The following is a 23946-nucleotide window of genomic DNA, read 5'->3' on the forward strand; positions in this document are numbered from 1 at the left end:
ATCGGGGATTTTTCACTCCTCCCTAAGTCCTCAAGGGAAAATGACTTCTGTATGCCTCATATATGATACATGCACATACACCCTATTCTCTTCATTTTAAGAAGCAGGCCTAAGTTTATTGGCAGCTGAGAACACTGCATTTCTCAGAAGTGCCTCCTCTATCTAAAATGTACTTGAACGTGACTTTGAAGGGCTTATTTTTTGACAGGTATATTAGTGAAGCAGGTGAGAAATCTATCTTTAATATTTTTGCATAACCTAAATATATTTATATGAAAACATCCCTATAGCCCTGAGTCTAGCTAAGAGCAATGCTTTGGAGTTGCCTACTTCTGTGATCGTAATTCATCACTGGATATTTTTGATATTTTGCTTTTTTTGAGATGGTATCTCACTGGTCTCAAGCGATCATCCTGTGTCAGCCTCTCAAATAGAGACCACTGTGCCTGGCCTCTGGTTTTGGTATTTTGTTTTGGTATTTTGGAACCTAATCCCTCTAAGTTCAATGTAAACTCTTAAACTGGTTTTTAATAGATCGGAGGGATACTTACAAGATAACTGCTACAAGTCTCTATAAAAATATAGTGCAAATCAATATGATTAAGATTAAATCATCTGAAGAATGGTTTTATTTACAGAATTTACCTGTATGATACCTTGAATCAGGTACATTTCATTTTACTAATATATATACGTAATACTTTTATTTCCTAATAATAGTTATTCTACTCCAATTATTTATAACTTCCTCATCATTTATCTAAGTCAACATTCTATGTTAAACACAAGTGTACTATTACAAAAAACATTTTTTAAAATAAAGCTACACTAGCCAGCCAAGATGCTGACATTTGGGCACAGTGATTACAGATGGTGACCGTGGACAGCGATGTTCCTGCTGATTCGGCAGTGATTCAAGGCTGCTCTTCTGCGCTGACCTGCCCTTTGAGTCTTTTGAGAAAGAAACCTTTCCAGATTTTTGCTTTGTCTAAACCCACTTCCTTTATCAGATTTAGAAACTTATACCTTCTTACACCAGCCTGTGACTGTCCATGTCTAGAACCAGTATTTTTCTGTATGTGGTTTGATTTGCACTATTTTAAAATATACCACCACTTAATATAGTTTAATGGCTATCTTCTGAAAGAAATATATTCCTTAAAAAATGTTGATGGGAAAATGATTATCTTTATTACAGAGACTAAAGAAAACATATCTTTATATGAGAAACTACAACATGGATATCATGCATTATTTTTACCAGTTGAAAACTATAATAAATATGGGCTTCTGCTAATATGGGGTGATACAGTATTAATAGGAGGGAATTAACATGAATCAATGCTCTGGCAGTGGTAACCTTGAACTATCTCATAATAATATATATGTATAATATAATGTTTAAACAGAATGATTCTGGAGGTTTAAAACCAGTGATTATGTGTGATTAAGAAGACTTCACTCAAACCATTTAAAGTTAAAACTTACATTTAAATTCAGGAAAATTTATTTTTAATTGTATTAAAATATGCATTCTTGCAAATAAGATCATGGTTTATTTGCCTTGTTAAAACAATCAAATTTGCATGTGTAATAAGGCATATTCAGACTTCAAGCAGTTTAAATTGCCTTCTCAGTAATTAAAAAGATTATCACAAATTAAATTCCCTAAGACATAACTTCTACACAGTGAAATACACACTACTTGTATTCTAAAATGTAAATTTGAATACCAAAATTAGTGATTTCCATTAAAAAGAAGGGGCTCAATTCTTCCATTAAGCTCACTATATGGTCTGATGAAGGAAGCAGGTTTAGACAAAGCAAATACCAAGAAATATTTCTCAGTTTTTTCAAGACATTTAAAAAGTGCATTTCCTGAGTAAACAATGGGATTAAGGACATGTTTCTCTTTTTTCCCCATTTGAATAGCTGTGAATAATAAAACCACAATATGTTTTGGCCAAGCAGTACTTAGACAAGCCTCCATTGGTCTTTGGTCTCCATATACATTTATTTTGTGTAGACAACAATGACTTTTCACCATTTCATTTCCTATGGTTCCATGGTTCTCAAAATGGTAATTTCATTTATACATAGCAAAAAGTTCACAAAACCTTTCAGCACTGTTCATATTTTCACATTTGTTCAGGAAACAATTTGTTTAGGAATACAGCTAGCTGATTTTCTTCTGATTTCTTCCACTTTTGGAATCCCACATGATTATAATGTTAAAGTATACCAAGAAGAACAAGAAGTTCAAGCAAGATACAAAACACACCAATACAGAAAATAAGTCCGGTAGTTTCTGAGGAGGATCCAGTGTGACAGTCATCAGCGTCAGAAGCACCATAGTGATAACTGAGATAAGAAACTGCAAGGAAAAAAAGGATTACTGAGTAGTATAAAAGGTGAAATTTAAATGTACTGTAAACATTGACTTGTAGCTATTAAATAAGCAGAATTAAAGGTGAGGGTTAAAGGTCTAATTTATTCTGGTGTATCTCAACTTTGACTTCCTATTAGAATCATATGAGAGGTTTTTAAAATCTCAATGCCCACATCACACCCCAGACCAACTAAATCAGGCCTCAGTACTTTTTAAAGCTCTCCAAGTGATTCCCATGTGTAGCCAAAACCTGAGGACCCCTGTCTTATACTTCCTACCAACAAGGCACTGAAGAAAGGTATCTGGGACAAATATTAACGCTAGTCAGGGTTAAATATGTAGCATCCCCTGGGGCCCAACAGGATATAAAATTCTAAGCTAATGGGTACAAATATATAGGTAGCTAGAAGAAATAAAACCTAGTGTTTGGCAGGTCCGTAGGCTGACTATAGTTAACAATGTACATTTCAAAATAGCTAGAAAATAAGTTGAATGTTCCCAGCATAAAGACGTATTTTTAAGGTAATGGATAGCCCAGTTACGCTGATCTGATCTTCACGCATTACATGAATGAATATCACATGTACCCCCAAAATATATACATCTATTCTGTATCAATTTTTAAAATTCTAAGCTAATCCTGAGAACCCATCTGTGAAAAAGTTTTCCATGGCAAATGGAAAATTACATTTCTTATTCATTGAATGCTTTCAATGAGTAAAGCACATTAGGGCACATGAAAGAAAATGTCCTCTGGCCTCAAAGAGTTCCATCTGCTTAGGAGAATGTTAAATAAAATCACAAAGTCACGCTGGCTTAAATACCAAGATGAGTAGTAAAAATAATTAGCACATTTACTGTAGTTGTGTGGTCATCAGTTAGTGTCTTTTCTAGGCCAATGTGCTATACAATAGAACCTCCTGCAGTAATGAAAATGTTTTGTCTGCACTCCAGTGTAGTAGCTGCTAACCACATGTGGCTATTGGGCATTTGAAATGTACTTACTGTGACTGAGGAACTGAATTTGTATTTAAATTTAATATGTTTAAATTTCTATATATGTCTAGTGGCTACCATACTGGACAGACTGGCTTTAGACTGTGAGCTCCTTTAAGACAAAGACCAGCAAGATCTTACTCATTTTATCCCTAGCACAGTACATAGGTATACACTAGCAGTATAAATAAATGTAGAAAGCAAGTAGTGAAAAACAGTAGTGACTTCCATGAAGTGGGTGGGACACAGAACCCTAAAAGATGCCTTAACTGTTGGCTACATTATGACAATATTGGTAAGGTCTAAATAGAGAGTAATGCAGTGATCATTCCAAATGGAAAAGCGAGGATAGGCGCCAAGAAAGCTTACAAGCAGATATAAACAAAGGCTCCCAGTGTCATTAAAGGAAAAAAATTCCTGAGACAACCTTAGTGGGAAGTGCAAACATCTGGAATGAAATCTTCAAAATAAAAGTTTCAAACTTCAGAAATATGGGACTGGTTGAAATGTCATAATACCACAATCTTGAATCAGTGTTAAACAGAACAAAACCCCTCTCTTGCTCCAACTATTACCCCATTTGTCTGCTCCTATTTACACTTGCTTCCCAAAACAGTTGCCTATAAATATAAACATGCTGTGTCCAGTCTTCATCCCATTCACTAGTAAACCCCTACCAATTGGGCTTTCACCCCAATCACTATGAAACTGCTATGGTCAAATACCCATAATGACCTCCAGTGTACTAAATCCAATGGTCAGTTCTTACTGCCTTACCTGATTTTCTCATTAGCATTTGAAATCACTCACTGAACCCTCTCACTGAAACACTTCATTCACTTGGCTTCCATGACATCATACTCTCCTGGTTCTCTCCTACCTCACCCAGTTAATTCTTAGACATCTTTGCTGGTTCCTCATGTCCCCTACCTCTGCATTCTGCGGCTTCATACCTATTCCTCTGATTAATCTATCCTCATACCCTTAGTGAGTCATCCAGTAGCATGACTTTAATTACCAACTATATGTAAAGACTCAACTTCGTCTCCAGCCTGGCCCTTTCCCCTAAACCAGGGTTATCCAATCTTTTGGCTTCCCTGGGCCACAATGGAAAAAGAAGAATTGTCTTAGGCCACACATAAAATACACCAACACTAACAACAGCTGATGAGCTTTAAAAAATATCGCAAAAAAACTCCAGGTTTTAAGAAACTACGAATTTGTATTGCACTGCATTCAAAGCCGTCCTCGGTTGCAGGTTGGACGAGCTTGTGCTAAACTCTGGACTCATATATCCAGGTACTCCTTAATATCTCTACTTGGATATTTAATAGGCATCTAAAACTAAATGTGAAAAACTCTTGATCTCCCCATACTCCCCACTGTCCCCATCACACACACAGTTCCTTCAACATGCTTTGCTTCCTTCAGTTTGGTAAATGGCAACCCACTCATTCAGTTATGTATGCCAAAAACCTTGGAGTCATCCTGAACACCTCTCTTTCACAACCCCAGCAATTCCTGTTGGCTCTACCTTCAAAATATATCAAAAATCTGACGATTTCTAACCACTTCCACTGCTACCCTGGTCCACAGCACTATCATCTCATGAATTCCATTATCCACAATCTCCTCCACATAGCTACCATAGGGGCCTTTTAAAGATGTAAGTCAGATTCTAGTCCCATTATAGGAAACTACACTGTTACCTCTCTAATCTTAGGTCCTATTATTTCTTTCCCCTACCCAGCTCCAATCACCATGACCTCCATGATGTTCACTGAATTTGCAGTTTTCTCTTCTAGGATGTTCTACCCTCAATTATCTGTAGTTTACTTCCTTTGGTTCTTTGCTCAAGAAAGCTCTGCCACTTTAAAATTGCATTAATCCCTCCTGCAAATCATATCCATTTCTCCCTTGCTTTGTTGTTCTCCATAGCACTTATCACCCTCTGACACACTATATATTTTACATATGCTGGTGCTGGATTTCTCCACTAGAATGCAACCTCTATGGAAGCACGGATTTCTGTTAGTTTTGGTCACTGCTGTATCCTCAGCCTCCAGAACAATGTTTGGCAATATAGTAAGTGCTCAAAAACTTTATTAAAGAACAAACAAATCTGGGAGTCCATGGTGGTCCTCACCTTAAGATTACTGGACCAGATTGTGAATATCACAATAGGGCTAGACTTTAACATACACTCAGGAATCTGGGCCTGTACTAACAAAAAATGAACTTTATATCTACTTTCCATTTGAACCCCTGAATAAAGTTAATCCTCTCCTTGTCTTTCCTGTTCACCTCTTAACTTCCTACCTCCCACACCACTATCCTCCATGGTCATTACCTAAAGCGCAAAGCCTTCAGGACACCCATTGAACTCTGCCCTGAGAATACCTGCCTTGTCTTCCTACAAGATCTAAATATAAAATATCTCCTTTGAAACCTTCCCCTACGCTCCCCTAATAAAGTTAGTCATTCTTTTCTTTTTGTTATCTGGGTACTTTGGGCAATCCTCTATGTAGTCCTCAAAAATATAAATAAGTATAGCCTGTTGGGCTGGGCGTGGTAGCTCACGCCTGTAATCCCAGCACTTTGGGAGGCTGAGGCAGGCAGATCACAAGGTCAGGAGTTCGAGACCAGCCTGGCCAATATGGTGAAACCCCATCTCTACTAAAAATACAAAAATTGGCCAGGCATGGTGGCACGCACCTATAGTCCCAGCTACTCAGGAGGCTGAGGCAGAAGCATTGCATAAACCCAGGAAGGGGAGGTTGCAGTGAGCTGAGATCACGCCATTGCACTCCAGCCTGGGCAACAAGAGTGAAACTCCATCTCAAAAAAAAATAAAAAATAAAAATTAGGCAAGCATGACAGTACATGCCTATAATCCTAGCTACTCAGGACGCTGAGGAAGGAGGATCACTTGGGCCCAGGAGTTCCAGGTTGCAGTGAATTATAAATGCACCACCGCACTCCAGCCTAGACAACAGAGTTAGATCCTGTCTCAACAACAACTTCCTAACATTTGTAATAGTTGCCAAATATTCCGTGGAGCTTATATACTTATTCATGTAGCATTTTTCAACTACTGGACAATTGAGCTGCCTCTAATTTTTCATTATAATAATTAGATGAATATCCATTCATTCAACAAACAAAAATCAGAGCACCTATTCTTTGCCAGGCACTGATAGATGCTATAGATAAAATGGTATGTATAAAATGCAGAGTTCTTGCCCTCAAATAGATTGCAATCTAGCATTTTAGACAGCCTTGAATATAATGTGATGTCCCTTAAATATATGAACTTTATGAGTAGACAAAGACATCACCTGAAAACTACATATTAGTATCTCTCATGAATATAAATGCAAAAATCATCAAAAGAATACTGGCAAACTGAAGCCAGTGGCAGATAAAAAGAATTATACACCATGATCCAGTAGGATTTATCCTAGGAATTCAAGGTTAGTTTAATATACAAAAATCAATCAATGAAATACATCATGTTAATAGAATAAAAGAAAAAACACACACACACGACCAAAGATGCAGAAAAAGAATTAGAATCCAACATTTTTTCATGATAAAAACATGTAAACTAGGAACTGAAGAGAACTTCCTCAACCAGATAAAGGACATCTATTTTAAAAAGCCCACAGTTAACATCATGGTTAATGGTGATAGACCATATGCTTTCCCTCTAACATCAAGTAAAAGAGAAGATGTCCACTCTTGTTACCTATATTCAACACTGTATTATAGGTCCTAGGGTAATTAGGCAAGTAAGAGAAATAACAGATAAAAGTCATCCACATCAGAAAGGAAGAAGTAAAACTCATGGTTTGCAGATTACATTATCTTGTATATCAAAAACTGCAGGAAATCAATTAAAAACCTATGCCAAAGAATACAAGTTCGATATACCAAAATATTATATTTGTATATAGTTGCAATGAACATTATGAAAATGAAATTAAGAAACAATTCCTTTACAATAGCATCATAAAGAATTATGCTTTAGGATCATTCATTAAACTTAAGAATAAATTTAACAAAAGAAGTCCAAAATTTTTACACTGAAAACTGCAAAACATTGTTGAAAGAAATTAAATATCTAAATAAATGGAAATACATCCTGTGTTTGTTCATTGGAAGACTAAATATTAAGATGGCAATATTCACGGTGAAAGTCTATCTCTAAAAAAATTAGCCAGGTGTGGTGGCACACGCCTATAGTCACGGCTATTCCTTAATTGCAGCGAGTTATAAATGCACCAGGCTGAGGTGGGAAGATTGCTTGAGCCTGGGAGGCAGAGGTTGCAGTGAGCCAAGATCACACCACTGCACTCCAACCTGGACAACAGAGCGAGACCTTGTCTCAAAAAAATAAAGCAATATTCCACAAACTGACATGCAGAATCAACTCAGTCCCTATTAAAATCTCAGCTGGGTTTTGGGAAAAAAACTGATGAACTTCTAAAAACAATATGAAAATAAAGGGATGTAAGATAGATAAAACAATCTTGTAAAAAAACAAAATCAGTGGACTTGCATTTTCAATTTCAAAACTACAAAGCTATAGTAAACAAGACAGTATGGCAGTGGCATAAGGATAGACATATAGATCAATGGAACAGAACCGAGAGTCCAGAAATAAACCCTTATATTTAAGAACAACTGATTTTCAACAAGAGTGCTAAGACAATTCAGTGCAACTGAAATAACAGAATAAAGTCAGACTCCTACCTCACACCATATACAATATTAACTCAAAGTGACTCAAAGGCATAGATATAAAAACTATAAAACTCTTAGAAGAAAATACAGGGGTAAGTATTTGTGATCACTGGTTATACAGTGGTTTCTTAGATATGACACCAAAAGCACAACAAAAGAAAAAAATAGATATACTGGATGTTATCAAAATCAAAACTTTTGTGCTGTAAATGATACCATCAAGAAAGTGAAAAGGCAACACACAGAATGGGAGAGAATACTTGCAAGTTAAATATCTGGTAAGGAACTCATATCAAGAATATATATTTTAAAAAAACTCTTACAGATCAAAAATAAAAAGATAACCCAGTTTAAAATGGGCAAAGGGTTTGAATAGGCATTTCTCCAAAGAAGATACACAAATGGCCAATAAGCACATGAAAAGATGTTCAACATCATTAGTCATTAGGGAAATGCAAGTCAGAACTCCAATGAAATACCACCTCACACCCATTAAGATGGTTGTAATGAAAAAGACAACAAATGCTGTGAAAGATGTGGAGAAATTAGAACCCTCACACATGGTTGGTGAGGATGAAGAATTGTGCTGTACTTTGGAAAAGAGTTTGGCAGTTTCTGAAGATGTTAAACATAGAATTACCATATGATCTAGCAATTCTACTCCCAGGTATACACATAAGGGAAATGAAAACATATGTGCACTCAATACCTTGTAAACAAATGTTCACAACAGCACTATTCATAACACTAAAAAAGTAGAAACAACTAAATGTCCATTAATTGATAAATGGATAAACAAAATGTGGTATATCCACATAATGGAATATAATTTGGTAATAAAAAGGAATAAAGTACTGATATATGCTATAACATAAATGAACCTCAAAAATATGCTAAGTGGCCGGGTGCAGTGGCTCACACCTGTAATCCCAGCACTTTGGGAGGCCGAGGCAGGCAGATCATAAGGTCAGAAGTTCGAGACCAGCCCAGCCAACATAGTGAAACCCCATCTCTACTAAAAATACAAAAATTAGGCAGGCATGGTGGCACATGCCTATAGTTCCAGCTACTAGGGAGGCTGAGGCAGGAGAATCGCTTGTACCCGGGAGGCAGAGATTGCAGTGAGACAAGATTGCACCACTGCATTCCAGCCTGGGTGACAGAGAAAGACTGTCTCAAAAAAAAAAAAAAAAGTATACACACACACACACACACGCGCACGCGTGCTAAGTGAAAGAACCCAGTCATAAAAGACCACAATTTTATTATCCCATGTTATGGACTGAATTAAAATTCATATGTTGAAGCCCTAACCCCCAATGTGACTATATTTGGAGATACAGCCTTTCAGGAGGTAAATAAGATTAAATCAGATGATAAGAATGGGGCCCTAATCCAATAGTATTCATATCCTTACAAGAAAAGGAAGAGACAACAAAGGTCTCTCTCCATGTGTGACATATAAAGTAGAGACCTTCTACAAGCCAGGAAGAGAGGCCTCACCAGAAACCAACCCTGATGGTAGAACCAACCCTTGATCTTGAACTTTTAGTCTCTAGAACTGTAAGAAAATTAATTTCTGTTGTTTAAGAAACCTAGTGTGGTATTTTGTTATGGCAGCTGTAGCTGACTAATACATTCCATTTATAGGCAATGTCCAAAGTAGGCAAATCTAAAGGGGCAGAAGCTGGCTGTCCAAGGAAGGGAGTTAGGAGTGAGAATGGAATGGGGAATGAATGCTAATGGGTACAGAATTTATTCCGGGAGTGACAAAAACAATGTAAAATTAGATGATGGTGATAGTTGTACAAATCTGTGCATATACTTAAAACCACTAAGTTGTATACTTTAAATGAGTGGGTTTATGTGAATTATATCTCAAAAAGCTATAAAAGAAAACCACTACTTCAATAATTTTTTTAAATAGTGGCATGCTAAAAAAAATGTGCCATTTCTTAAAAATTGAACTTACCAAATATTGTATCATTCTTGAAAGAAATGTAAAACATGGAAGATATTTCCTCACAGAAATGGAAAAGGATTTCAACTGCAGTTCTTCTTCAGAAGTCTTTTCAAATATTGAAAAGGAAGTTACACAAGCTATAAAAAATGCCATTGTTGTCACAACAGAAGGCATTAGGAGTTCATCCTTCAATAGAAGAGGTAGCAGACTGTAAAGGAAAATTTTTAAAAATCAAAAGAGAATCATCAATTCAAACCATAACCACTTTATTAAAAAGTTTTAAATTAGTTTACAAGAATTATACTGTAAATATATGGAAATTGGTATGACTTACCTAAATGTTGACACAAGTAAAAACCAAGTAGACATAAAAGGAATTTCACTTAAAACTAAGCAGACTGGTCTAAAATGGTAAAGAAAAAAAATAATATTACAGAATATAATTTCAACTCCTAACTTAAAAAATATAAACACATTTTATCTGTCTGATTTTCAGAGGTAGCTTAAAAAAAGCCAGGAAGGTCTTCACATGTACTACTGATTCATTTTGTTAACAGTCCAGACTAAATTAGCCTAGACACAGGCACAGAGGTGTCAACTTCTCATAATAATTGGAAAACTGCTGCTTCCAGTATGCCATTAATGGAACTTTTTTTCTCTATCACACAAACAAGTAGCTTAAGAAAAGGATCAGATAAACAAATCTGAGAAGGTTTTGTCATATATTTCGTAGTACTTGGTAAATATGAATTGCTAGTATTGTTTTCAAGCATCTCTTTTATGTTCTTTCATGTTACATATTACTCCACTAAGTTAAAACTAAAGTTATGGCAGACAAGATCATCATGCCACTGGAGATGACAAGAGAGGCAAGAGGATAAAGGAAAACAAATTGATAATAGTAAAATTAAAAGGAGGAAGAAATTAGTAGGAAGAGCTACATGAAAAGAGAAGTAGTATAGGAACAGGAAGCACAATGCCAATAAATCGAACCACTGGCTTTATCAAAGAGTTGTTTAGGGGCCAGGCACAGTGGCTCAGGCCTGTAATCCCAGCACTTTGGTAGGCCAAGGCTGGTAGATCACTTGAGGTCAGGAGTTCAAGACCAGCCTGGCCAACATGGTGAAATCCCATCTCTACTAAAAATACCAAAAAAAAAAAAAAAAATAGCTGAGCTTGGTGGTGCATGCCTGTAATCCCAGCTACTTGGGAGGCTGAGGCAGGAGAACTGCTTGAACCCAGGAGGAGGAGATTGCAGTGAGCTGAGATCATGCCACCGCACTCCAGCTTGGGCGACAGAGCGAGACAACAGGGCAAGACTCTATCTCCATTAAAAAAAAAAAAAAAAAAAAAAAAAGTTGTTTAGGGTCATAGCTCTCAGCCCTGTGACCTCCTTACCACAACTCCTGTTCTAGTACCTTCAGGATTCAATTGTGGCAATGCTCAAGGAAGGAGCATTGCTAGTCTGAAGTCCTGAGTCCTGGCCCCTATGTTTGCCATTGATTTACTGTGTGACCTTGAGCAAAGAATCTATTTTCTTAAGTGGGAATGGAAATAATAATAATAGTACCCCATATTCTTCAGTAGTTGAAAGAACTCTTTGCAGGGATCATCTAGTGTTTATTTTTTAAAATACAATAAACTTCCCTAATGATGGTGGTTGTTGAATAACTGTTATCATCCTTATTTTAAAAGGTGCTCTATAAAGATGTGGGCATTCTCCCCCTTTCCTAGAAGGATGACTTTTTCCTATGTCAACTAATATATGAGGTTTAAACCCTGGGATTATAAACTGATTGAAAACTACTAAAAGAAATTACTAGGCGGGGTGCAGTGGCTCACACCTGTGATTCCAGCACTTTGGGAGGCTGAGACAGGCAGATCACGAGGTCAGGAGTTCGAGATCATCCTGGCCAACATGGTGAAACCCCGTCTCTACTAAAAATACAAAAAAAAAAAAAAAATTAGCTGGACTTGGTGGCGCGTGCCTGTAATCCCAGCTACTCAGGAGGCTGAGGCAGGAGAATCACTTGAACCAGGGAGTTGGAGGTTGCAGTGAGCAGAGATTGTGCCACTGCACTCCAGCCTGGCGACAGAGTGAGACTCCGTCTCAAAAAAAAAAAGAAATTACTAGAGGACTTTCCATTTCACTGCCTGAGAATGGATGCATATTAACAGCAAGCTCATCGAAGGTGCTCAATAAATACTGTTTTCTCTTTCTGGTTTAATTATTTCCCATTTATGCATTCAATATTTATTTACCAAACACAAGCATTGATCAAAAATGTATTATAGCCAGGCGCAGTGGCTCACAACTGTAATCCTAGCACTTTGGGAGGCCAAGGTGGGAGGGTCACTTGAGCCCAGGAGTTCAGGACCAGCCTAGAGAACATAGCAAGATACCACCTCTACAAAAAATTTAAAAATTAGCCTGGCATGGTGATGCATGCCTGAGGTACTTGTTACTTGGGAGGCTGAAGTGGGAGGCTCACTTGAGCCCAGGAGTCCGAGGCTGCAGTGAGCTATGACCATGTCACTGTGCTCTAGCCTGGGTGACTGAGTGAGACCTTGTCTCTTAAAAAAAACTTACTACATATAAGCACTGCTCTGAAAGGAATACAAAGATGATTATAACTCAGCTCCTAACCACAAAGTACTTAAAATTCATCACCAAACAGCGAAATTCCCTACATCCTCAACCTCTTCTCTGAACCCCTCCCTTTACCACCTTGTTTGAAACAATGCCTGGCTGTCTCCTCTGAGGACAGTACTGCCCTCTGCCCTCTCAACTGTGTCTGTTTTTGTTGTTTCCACAGTCTTCAAGTGACGTGGCCTGGAGGTGGGAAGTAACCTCCTTGATTTTCCTCACTACTTTCCTACCAGTTCTTCCTCTCTCTATCCTAATAATCTCCAGCTTTGAACCTCATGTCATCACACTTTATCCCCGATTATTCCCTATCTTGTAAATACTGACCAACCACAGGGCTGCTTCCTCCTTTACCCAAAGATTTCAACTCCTTTCTCACTATCACTCTCTACATACTGACTTAATTCTTGGTAATTTAAAATATACATAGATCTTCCCTCTCATTTGCTAGAATGCCTCTCTTCTAGGGATCTCATCTTTAATGCTGTCCCTTAGGGTCATACTTTAGACTGCACCTCCTCCATGACTCCTGCCTTTTAGATATTCCAACTCCAACCATCTTTTGATCCCACCAAGATCTTCGATCCATTGTTCCTACCACCTTTTCACTTTCCCTCATCGCTTCCACAGCCTTTTCCCTTTTTACCTATCTTAAATTCCAAGGTCAATCATTATAATCACTCTCATACATTCACTCTTAAGCCCTCAAGCAAGGGAGTTATCCTCACCAGACAAAACCATAAACCTGGAAATACCCAACTTTCCACCAGTGCTTACTCCAACCGTGCTGAACAACTGCTCTAGAGAACAACAGCTACCCATACTAACTGCTCTCACTTTAAATACATGATCATGATATTCAAGTGCCCTGCAATTACTATATATTTCCCTGATCTGTTTACACTCTGTCTCTCCTTAGAAAATGTTTCACACTTCTCCCTCCTACTTCCAACAGCTTCAACCCACTCTTGGCTAATGACTTTCCCTCTCACTTCAATAAGAAAATTGAAGCAGTTAAAAGAGAACTTTCACAGATGCCCGCCATCACATTTACTCCCTTCCCAGCATCTCTACCAATATAGCCTATTCACCCCTTTTACTAAAGAGGAACTCTTCACACATCTGTCCAATGCCAATTCTTCCATTTGTGCTCTAGATCGTACCCCATCTCCCTTTCTGAAGGACAGTGCTCCAGCAGCTCCTCCTCCTCTCAAGATCCTGTACCATCAGCTTTCCTTCTCTGCTCATCATTCCCCTGCCTTTATTGCTCCTCTCTTAAACAAACAAACCTATCTTGACCCCATTTTCTCTACCAATTATTGCCCTATTTTTCTGCTTCCTTTTTCAACAAAACTCCTCTGAAGAACAGTCTACCTTCCTCACACCATATATAAAACCTCAACTGGGCACGGTGGCCCATGCCTGTAATCCCAGCACTTTGGGAGGCCAAGGCAGGCAGATCACTTGAGGTCAGGAGTTCGAGACCAGCCTGGCCAACATGATGAAACTCCTGTCTCTACTAAAAATACAAAAATTAGCCAGGTGTTGTGGCAGGCAACTGTAGTCCCAGCTACTCAGGAGGCTGAGGCAGGAGAATCGCTTGAACCCAGGAGGTGGAGGCTGTAGTGAGCCGAGATTGCACCACTGCACTCTAACCTCAGTGACAGACCAAGGCTCTGTCTCAAAAAAAAAAAAAAAAAAAAAAAAATTAAAATTAACTCAAAATGGATCAAAGACATAAATGTAAGAGCTAACTCCATAAAACTCTTAGAAGGAAAATGAGGGTAAATCTTTATTTCCTTGAGTTTGGCACTGGTTTCTTAGATATATACCAAAAGTACAATCAAAAGACAAGACAGGTAAATTAGACTTCATCAAAATTAAAAATTTCGTGCATCAAAGAACACTATCAAGAGGGTACAAAAGACAACCCAAAGAATGGGAGAAAATATTTGTGAATCATATGTCTGATAAAGGTTAGTACCCAGGATATAAAAAGAACTCCTAAAACTCAAAAAATGACAACCCAATTAAAAATTGGGCAAAGGGGCTGGATGCAGTGGTTCACACCTGTAATCCCAGCACTTTGGGAGGCCAAGGTGGGTGGATCACGAGGGCAGGAGTTCAAGACCAGCCTGGCCAACATAGTGAAACCCCACCTCTACTAAAAATGCAAAAAGTAGCCAGGTGTGGTGGCACACGTCTGTAGTCCCAGCTACTGGGGAGGCTAAGGCAGGAGAATCTCTTGAACACGGGAGGTGGAAGTTGCAGTGAGGTGAGTCTGCACCATTGCACTCCAGCCTGGGCGACAGAACAAGACTCCATCTCAAAAAAAAAAAATTGGGCAAAAGATTTAAATAGGCTTGTCTCTGAAGAAGACAGACATATTGTGCCAGCAAGCACATAAAGAGATGCTCAATATCATTAGTCATTAGGGATATGCAAATCAGAATCACAATGAGACACCACTCATATCCACTAGCATGGCTATAATCAAAATGATGGAAAATAACAAGTGCTTTCAAGGATATGGAGAAACTGAAGCCTTCATATATTATTAGTGGGAATGCTAAATGGTGCAGCTGCTGTGGAAAACTTTGGTGGTTCCTCAGTGAGTTAAATACAGAATTGCCATGTGACTCAGCAATTCTATTCCTGAGTATAGACTCAAACAAAAGCTTGTACATGAATATTCACAGTGGCACTATTCACAACAGCCACAAGGTAGAAACGACCCAATGTCCATCAACTGATGAATGATGAACAAAATGTAGTGTATTGATACAATGCAATACTATTCAGGCATAAAAAAAGAATACGGTTCTGATACAACATGGATGAACCTTGAAAATGTTAAGAAGCTAGACACAAAAGACCACATATTATATGATTCCATTTATATGAAATATCCAGAATAGACAAATCCACAGAGATTTGCGGAAAGCAGATTAGTGGTTCGAGGGACTGGGGGGAAGAGAAAATGGAGAGGGACTGCTTTGGGTATGGGATTTCCTTTCGCGGTGATGAAGATCTTCTGGAAGTAGACAGTGGTGATGCTTGCACAACAGCGTGAATGTACTAACTCACAATGTAAAATTTATGCTATGTGTACTTTACCACAATTTTTTAAAATTAAATATTTATTTTAAAAAATGAATTACCAGCCAGGCACAGTGGCTCATGCCTGTAATCCCAGCACTTTGGGAGGCCAAGGCAGGGGGATCATTTGAGGTCAGGAATTCGAGACCAGCCTGGCCAACATGGTGAAACCCTATCTCTTCCAAAAAATACAAAAATTAGCTGGGCGTGGTGGTGTGCATCTGTAGTCCCAGCCACTCGGGACGCTGAGGTAGGAGAATCGCTTGAACCCGCAAGGCGGAGGCTGCAGTGAGCTGAGATCACGCCACTGCACTCTAGCATGGGTGACAGAGTAAGACCCTGCCTCAAAAAAACAACAACAACAACAACAACAAAAAAAAAACCCATGCATTATCCCTACTTGTCTTTAGTTCTTCTCCTCTCATTTTTTCTATTTTTTTTTTCCTTTGTTTTTTGAGATGGAGTTTTGCTCTTGCTGACCAGGCGGGGAGTGCAATGGTGCAATCTCAGCTCACTGCAACCTCCTCCTGGGTTTAAGCAATACTCCTGCCTCAGCCTCCCAAGTAGCTGGGATTACAGGCATGAATCACCACACCTGGCTAATTTTGTATTTTTAGTAGAGATGGGGTTTCTCCATGTTGGTCAGGCTGGTCTCAAACTCACAACCTCAGATGATCCGTCCACCTGGGCCTCGCAAAGTGCTGGGATTACAGGTGTGAGCCACCGCGCCTGGCCCATTTTTTCTTAACCCTACCTAATCAGGCTTCCTCCTGCATTGCTCCACCAACACTGGCCCTACCAAAGTCACCAGTGACTTCCATATTGCTAAGGCAAATATGTTCTCAGCCCTCATCTTATTTGACCTATTAAGCAGCATCTGATGCAACTTACCACCTCATTTCCTGAAAACACCTTCTTTTTTTATATATATATTTTAAGTTCTGGGGTACATGTGCAGGACGTGCAGGTTTGTTACATAGGTATACGTGTGCCATGGTCGTTTGCTGCACCCATCAACCCGTCATCTACATTAGGTATTTCACCTAATGCTATCCTTCCCCTACCCCCCACCCCCAAAACAGGACTGTGTGTGATGTTCTCCTCCCTATGTCCTTGTGTTCTCATTGTTAACTCCCATTTATCAGTAAGAACATGTGGTATTTGGTTTTCTGTTGCTATATTAGTTTGCTGAGAATGATGGTTTCCAGCTTCATCCATGTCCCTGCAAAGGACATGAACTCATCCTTCTCTATGGCTGCATAGTATTCCATGGCATATATGTGCCACATTTTTTTAATCCAGTCTATCATTGATGGACATTTGGGTTGGTTCCAAGTCTTTGCTAGTGTGAATAGTGCCGCAATAAACATAAATGTGCATATGTCTTTATAGTAGAATGATTTGTAATCCTTTGGGTATATACCCGGTAATGGGATTGCTGGGTCAAATGATTTATAATCCTTGGGGTATATACTCAGAAATGGGATTGCTGGATCAAATAGTATTTCTGGTTCTAGATCCTTGAGGAATCGCCACACTGTCTTCCACAATGGTTGAACTAATTTACACTCCCACTAACAGTGTAAAAGCATTCCTATTTCTCCACAACCTCTCCAGCATCTGTTGTTTCCTGACTTTTTAATGATTGCTGAGGCAGAAGAATTGCTTGAACTAGGGAGGCGGAGGTTGTGGTGAGCCGAGATCGTGCCATTGCACTCCAGCTTGGGCAACAAGAGCAAAACTCCATCTCAAAAATAATAATAATAAAATAAAATTGCAACCTCTACCTGCATCCCATCCTCCAGTACTCCCAATTACTCTTGCTCTGTTTTGTTTCTCTGTCATGGTATTTATTACCTTCTAACACACTCATTTCTTCTTCTTATTATTATTATTTTTGTATTAGTGTCTATCCTTAAGAATGATAGCTAAGAAGGCAGGGATTTTTGTCTGGAATATATCACAAGTGCACAAAACAGTGCCTGAAAAATAGTAGGCACTCAATAAATATTTATTGAATGAAATATTTGTTTAATGGTATAATTAGCTGGGACCGGGTCAAAAGGAACTTTTATTTAATTTCTTTTTTTTTTTTCGAGACAGAGTCTCACTCTGTGCCCAGGATGCAGTGCAGTGGCGCGATCTCGGCTCACTGCAACCTCCACCTCCTGGGTTCAAGCAATTCTCCTGCCTCAGCCTCCCAAGTAACTGGGATTACAGGCACCCGCCACCATGCCTGGCTAATTTTTTTGTATTGTTAGTAGAGATGGGGTTTCACCATGTTAGCCAGGATGGTCTCGATCTCCTAACCTCATGATCCACCCGCCTCGGCCTCCCAAAGTGCTGGGATTACAGGCTTGAGCCACCACACCTAGCCCAAAAGGAACTTTTAATGCAAACTGTAAAACCATTTACCAAAAATAGATTAAAGCCATGCACCGTAAATAATATAGGTGCATTTGTAGAAAATGAACCCCTAGAAGTTCAGTGTCTCAGAACTAATCTGGTCATATTACAGGCCCTGAATGAGCTGCCTTTCTATGAGCATAAATTCTGGGGAAATATATTAATACATGTTTGAAAGTAATGCCTCTCCACAGTTTCATCCCCTGGTACCAGTGATTTGTGTAGGGTCAGCCTAGCCTCATAGAATAGTGGTAAGCTCTAACTCAGGTTTGGGCCTCAGGGGATGGCATTAAGCAGTCTTCCCAGTCTACAATGATATGAGACTGTATTATTTAGAGCCAGGAAGCCTTCCACACAGGGCAGCCCAGCTCTGCACTAAGGTTTTAGTCCGAAGCTCCACCTAGTAAAAGCAATACTGCCTGCCATTGGTCATTGGTCATTCTGTACACGTATCTTCCACAGGATCCTACTGAACATAGGGTGAGGGGTAGAGCAGTAGTGGGTTGGGACTGACCTAGAGGAGGATTTCAGAATTCCAAAGTGTTTCATGCAAATACTATTTTAACATTAGGATATCATACTCCCAGCTGTCATCCACTGCTTTCTATGAACACCGGGAAAAAAATTTAATGCTTCTAAAACAAGATAGTCTGATTACAGATTACCAGTGGGGTCTAAACTAAGCTTGTGGCAAAAAAGAGAAAGAAGACAACATATAAAAGACCCCATGGAAGTAAATAGAAAGAAGAAGACTACTGAATATGATGTGGAAATCAATGAAATGAAAAAAGCAAAGATGACAAACAGGCTCCAATCTGACGAAAACCTCTTTGAAGGCTATATTTTTTATTAGCATGTAGAAAATATAAGTGAAGGAACAGGAAGAAATTAAAATTATGTCAATAATATTCTACCAAAATTTTTCAGTTTAAAATACATTTTATAAAGAAAATCAAAAATTCTGGAAAAAAAACATGACTATGAAATCATTTTATGCAAAGATATAACATTTGTGTAGTTTTGTTTTGCATTCAAATGTATATTTGTATGTAAATTATAAAGTTATACGATAAACACATAATAAACACATACTTAAAACGTTTCTACTTACAATGATACCAAGAGAATGGATTTTTCATGTACTTGGAAAGAAAATAAAAAGAATGATAGTGCACAGCTAACCTTTAAGAAAAAAGGGGGGGAAATGAGATATAACAACTTGTGAAATAGCATATCAATTATGAATCTAATAAAAATCATTTCAAATGAAAGTTGAAAGTTTATTAAAGCTTCTATTTAGAAGTAAAATACAAGCAACACTAGTATGCATATTTTAATCAAATTTAAAACTTGAAATATTTTTTTCAAAAACAATGATTATAAAGCTTTATTTAACCATCTAAGTTCATTATAACTCAGTTATTAATAAACAGAACTAGTAAATATCTCAGACACAACAATCATACATTCATCCTCCCTTGGAATCTCGAACAACTTAAATTTAAAAGCATGAAAGACAAGAAGGTCAGAATCTAAAACCAGCAAAACAAATCTATTTTGGTGTTTTAAAACATGCACTTCAATAGAATATATTAATGTTTTATAAATTAATCACGTGCTATTTGGAGTTTTAAATAAAAAATTATCTATTTTGAGAAGTTTATATGCTGCAAATTAGATACGGATAACTATCCAGTTGCTCAAGCAAAAACCTTGAATCTTATCTATGCTACACATCTATCCTATCAGCAAATGCTTTCTACAGCACCTCCTAAATACAATATCCATCCACTTCTCTCCATTCCCCTCTGCTAAGGGTGGCAGAGGAGTGGTCTAAGCCACCCTCCATCTTTGTAGTAGTGCAATAATCTCCTAACTGGTAACACTCCCGCCTCTTGATAGTTCATTCTCCAAACAGCTACCATATCAGATCATGTAATTTTCCTGTTTAAAATCCTCCAATAGCTTCCTATTATACTTAGAAAAGAAGTCCCAATGCCTACAAGATCTGGTTCCTGCCTTCCTCTTCCAACTCATCTCTTGTATCTCCCTCACTCATTTTACAGCAGCCACTTCATTCCTCTACTTTTGCCAAATGTGTTCCTGCCTTAAGGAAGAATAAGATTCTGTGAAGTCAGGTCCCAGATCTTCTTGTGATTGGCTCCTTCTGGTTGGTCATTCACTTCTTGGCTCAAATGTCACTTCTCTAGAAAGGTTTCCTTTGCTCAATCTAAGTATCCCCTAACCCCATTCCGTCAGCTCTCTTTTCACATAACACTATTTCCTTTTTTTTTTTTTTTTTTTTTTTGAGATGGAGTTTCACTCTTGTTGCCCAGGCTGGAGTGCAGTGGCACCAATCTCACTCACCGCAACCTCCGCCTCCCACGTTCAAGCGATTCTCCTGCCTTAGCCTCCCAGTAGCTGGGATTATAGGTGTGCACCACCATGCCTGGCTAATTTTGTATTTTTAGTAGAGACAAGGTTTCTCCATGTTGGTCAGGCTGGTCTTGAACTCCCAACCTCAGGTGATCCAAAGTGCTGGGATTACAGGTGTGAGCCACCACACCCAGCCAACACTACCTTCTTCATAGCACTCGTTACTCCCATATGCTTTCTTGTTAATGGATTTATTTTGTTTATTGTCCATCTCCTGCCACTAGCATGGAAGGCCCCAAGTAAAAGAGGAGGGATGTCATCTGTCATTTCTTTACATGCCAGTACCTAGAGGAGGACCTGACATATGAGAGGGCACTCAATACCTGAAAAATTAAATATAAATCCTTTTGCTGCTATACATATACCAGTATTCATGCTATCAGTTACCTCAATTATAGATTTATATTGAGATATAATTCAGGCAAACATGATTGAAAGGAAAATACTTTAAAAATAATTATAATGGAAAATGTTCTTAAAACTCTCAGAAGTATACAATAAGAATTCAAGGCATGATTAACAAAAACAAAATCACAAAAATCTTACATTTAAAAAGTTTTAACACTGTGGCTTCTTTTAAAACATAGCAAACTGAAAAAAATTAGAAAATTTAAAAAAAGAAAATGTTTTTTCTGGCTTATAATCCTAAAAGTAATCATCTCTAACACTGCTAAAGTTACTCAAACTCTGAAATTCTATTCCATTATCTTTGAAATATACATTTATTTAGCATTCTATTTCCTAGAAAAACAACAATCTATCACAAGCTTGAAAGCTATTTCAGGTTAAGCCTACTGAAGACATCAGAGCATCACACCATATCTATTCTGTTCTAACTACCCAACAGAATATTAACAACAGATGACTTGGTATGCTCAGAGTCCATTCACAGAATCAAACAACACAAATCATCCATAAAAAGATAATTAAAAAGAAAAGACGAACATAAAACTATCCTTTTTGCATTGTGGTAATGAGATGCACTTTTGAAGTATTTCACTGTTATGTTCTTTTCTGGCTTGTTTCTATCCAATGTACTTAAGTGGCAGTCCCAGACTTGGAACCCTAATCTCTAAATGTTGCCTCATGTAAGTCCACTAGGACTTACTGTTTTCATAAACTAAATGTTCTTGATAGTTTAAAAGGTATTTTTAAAATGTCATTTTATAGACCATAGCACACAGGAACAAAATTTTAAATGCCACAGAAACACAACCAAGAAGACTTTGTAAAGATACTCAGAAAAATCCTAAACTATAGAAAATGCACCTAGTCCATCTTCAAACTGACACAAGTCATCTTCCTAAAACAGAGATCTGCCCCCTCCCCTTCTCAAAAATATTTTTTAGTTTCTCTTGCACATAAATCAAACTCCAAACCTTTTCAACCAAGATATTCAAGGTCTTCTATAATTTGGTCAGTTTTTACCCTTATCTTTCACCTACTCTCAACACATATACATAAAACTCACACAACTTATACTGTTTAATAGCTATTCCCAGAATATCCTGTGTCCTTTCCCACCTCTAGACCTTCAACTTCTTTCTCCTGTTTTGAACTTCTCTTCTGCTATATAACCTGCTGTTCGAAGCTTGCCCCACTTTCAAATTTGGGCTCAAATCCCTCTTGCCCTAACCAGCATTCTAAAATCCGCCCCCAAGATAACATCTCCCTTTCCCACACCATCTTAGGACTTCATTTGTACCTGATAGAACTTAATACCATCTGTTTTATAGCATAACTATTTAAGCTACTTAAGTTCATTGCCACTGTTTTCTACTTTGTAGTCCCTCATTAACTAATACAAAACAAATTAAGTAGTTGAATTTAACTGAAAGACTATTGATTGCTTAGCTTAGTGTCCCACACAGAAGCTAAGTATGGGAAACATCCAATAAATGTCTGCCAAATAAATGAATGTCTTGTTTACCAGCCCCATAAATCCTGTTCAGAGTAAGAAATTAATTTTTAAAAGATCAGTTGTGGCAAGAATTAAGTATCTAAAGTAATGAAAAACTTACCAGTGTCAATCTGAATCCTTTGGAAGAGGGCTGAAGTGTTAATTTTATGCATGCAGGAAGCAGGCTCAAAAATGTAAAACAAAAGCTAAAACAATTAATAAAAATCAAGTATTTGTCTTCTTTGTAGAGGTATAAATCTAGCTTAAATAAGGAAATATTTTTTAAATATAAGGATCATATTATTTATCAACTTAAGTTGATTTCAAACTATACTTTTATTTATTAAATTTAAAGATGAAATAACATTTATATAAAATCTACACATTGATAAATATATATACTTTAAAAATAAATGATTACATAATATAGACCAAACATGATAAACCTAAATATTGCTTCTGTTATTTTAGTATTTAATATCATGCATAGAAAATATACAAAGATACATAGTTGAAGGTCAATTATCACTCAAAATAAGAAAATATAATGAAGTATAAGAGATAATGCTATATCTGTAACACAAACATTCATAAACTTTACTCACAAAAGAGTCTCTCTAGCCATCATTTCACAAAAGTTGATTATCTGATTTTCAAGCCCATGGTAAATCATAAAGAACAAGGTGGAAAGGGAGCAGGAAGCTACTAAAGCTTCTCCTAATGATGGCTAATGGGTGGGAGGAAAAAGAACTAGAAAAAGCAGACAGACTCAACAAGCAAAGTGGCCCGGAACCATTTAGTACTATGGGAAATAGCCCCTGAAAGCCCTGAAAACAAGTATATAACCGAGTACAACAACTGATTTTCCCACTTGTAGGTTTTGACTTGTCAACTTGGCTAGGCTGTACTAATGTCGCAGAATTCCGTTCCTGTATGCCTTTGTTAGGGTGGGCTACAAGGGAAATTCTCATAAGATTTGGAAGACAGAGAAGCCACACCCATCTCATCTCCCAGTTATTTGAACACTAATCTGCTGTGAAAGAATTTTGCAGATGTAAAACCCCTACTCAGTTGATTTTAATCAAAAGGGAGCCTGTCCTGAGGCACCTAACTTAATTAGATCAAAGCCCTTTAAAAGTCGGCTGAGGCCTTCCCTAACAGCATCCAGGTCTTAATTGCTCTTCCTTCCCCCTAGATATTCCCTCCTGACTGGCTGCCTTGTGACTAGCCCCTACTACTGTACAAGCCAATTCCTTGTCATAAATTCACACACACACACAATGCAGTGATCTCCTATTCCTACTTCTTTGACTGATCCTGACTGATATACACTGAATATCATGACTCTTAAAAATAATATTAAT

The 23946-nt window shown here is 37.8% G+C and overlaps 1 protein-coding gene across 1 annotated transcript in view; it reads right to left on the minus strand.

The window, feature by feature from the left end:
• Window positions 1-1995: 1995 nt before the first annotated feature.
• Window positions 1996-23946, minus strand: part of ALG6 (ALG6 alpha-1,3-glucosyltransferase) — a 65518-nt gene continuing 43567 nt past the window's right edge. The window contains exons 11-15 of the mRNA XM_077954823.1: window positions 22704-22788; window positions 19358-19428; window positions 10429-10497; window positions 10104-10302; window positions 1996-2374 (exon numbers count right to left, since the gene is read on the minus strand). Of these exons, the coding sequence (XP_077810949.1) occupies window positions 2177-2374; window positions 10104-10302; window positions 10429-10497; window positions 19358-19428; window positions 22704-22788 (622 nt within the window). The 3' untranslated portion in view covers window positions 1996-2176. The remainder of the gene's footprint in view (window positions 2375-10103; window positions 10303-10428; window positions 10498-19357; window positions 19429-22703; window positions 22789-23946) is intronic.

This window comes from Macaca mulatta, chromosome 1 (genome assembly GCF_049350105.2).
Source record: "Macaca mulatta isolate MMU2019108-1 chromosome 1, T2T-MMU8v2.0, whole genome shotgun sequence".
In the NCBI taxonomy this organism is placed as follows: Eukaryota; Metazoa; Chordata; class Mammalia; order Primates; family Cercopithecidae; genus Macaca; species Macaca mulatta.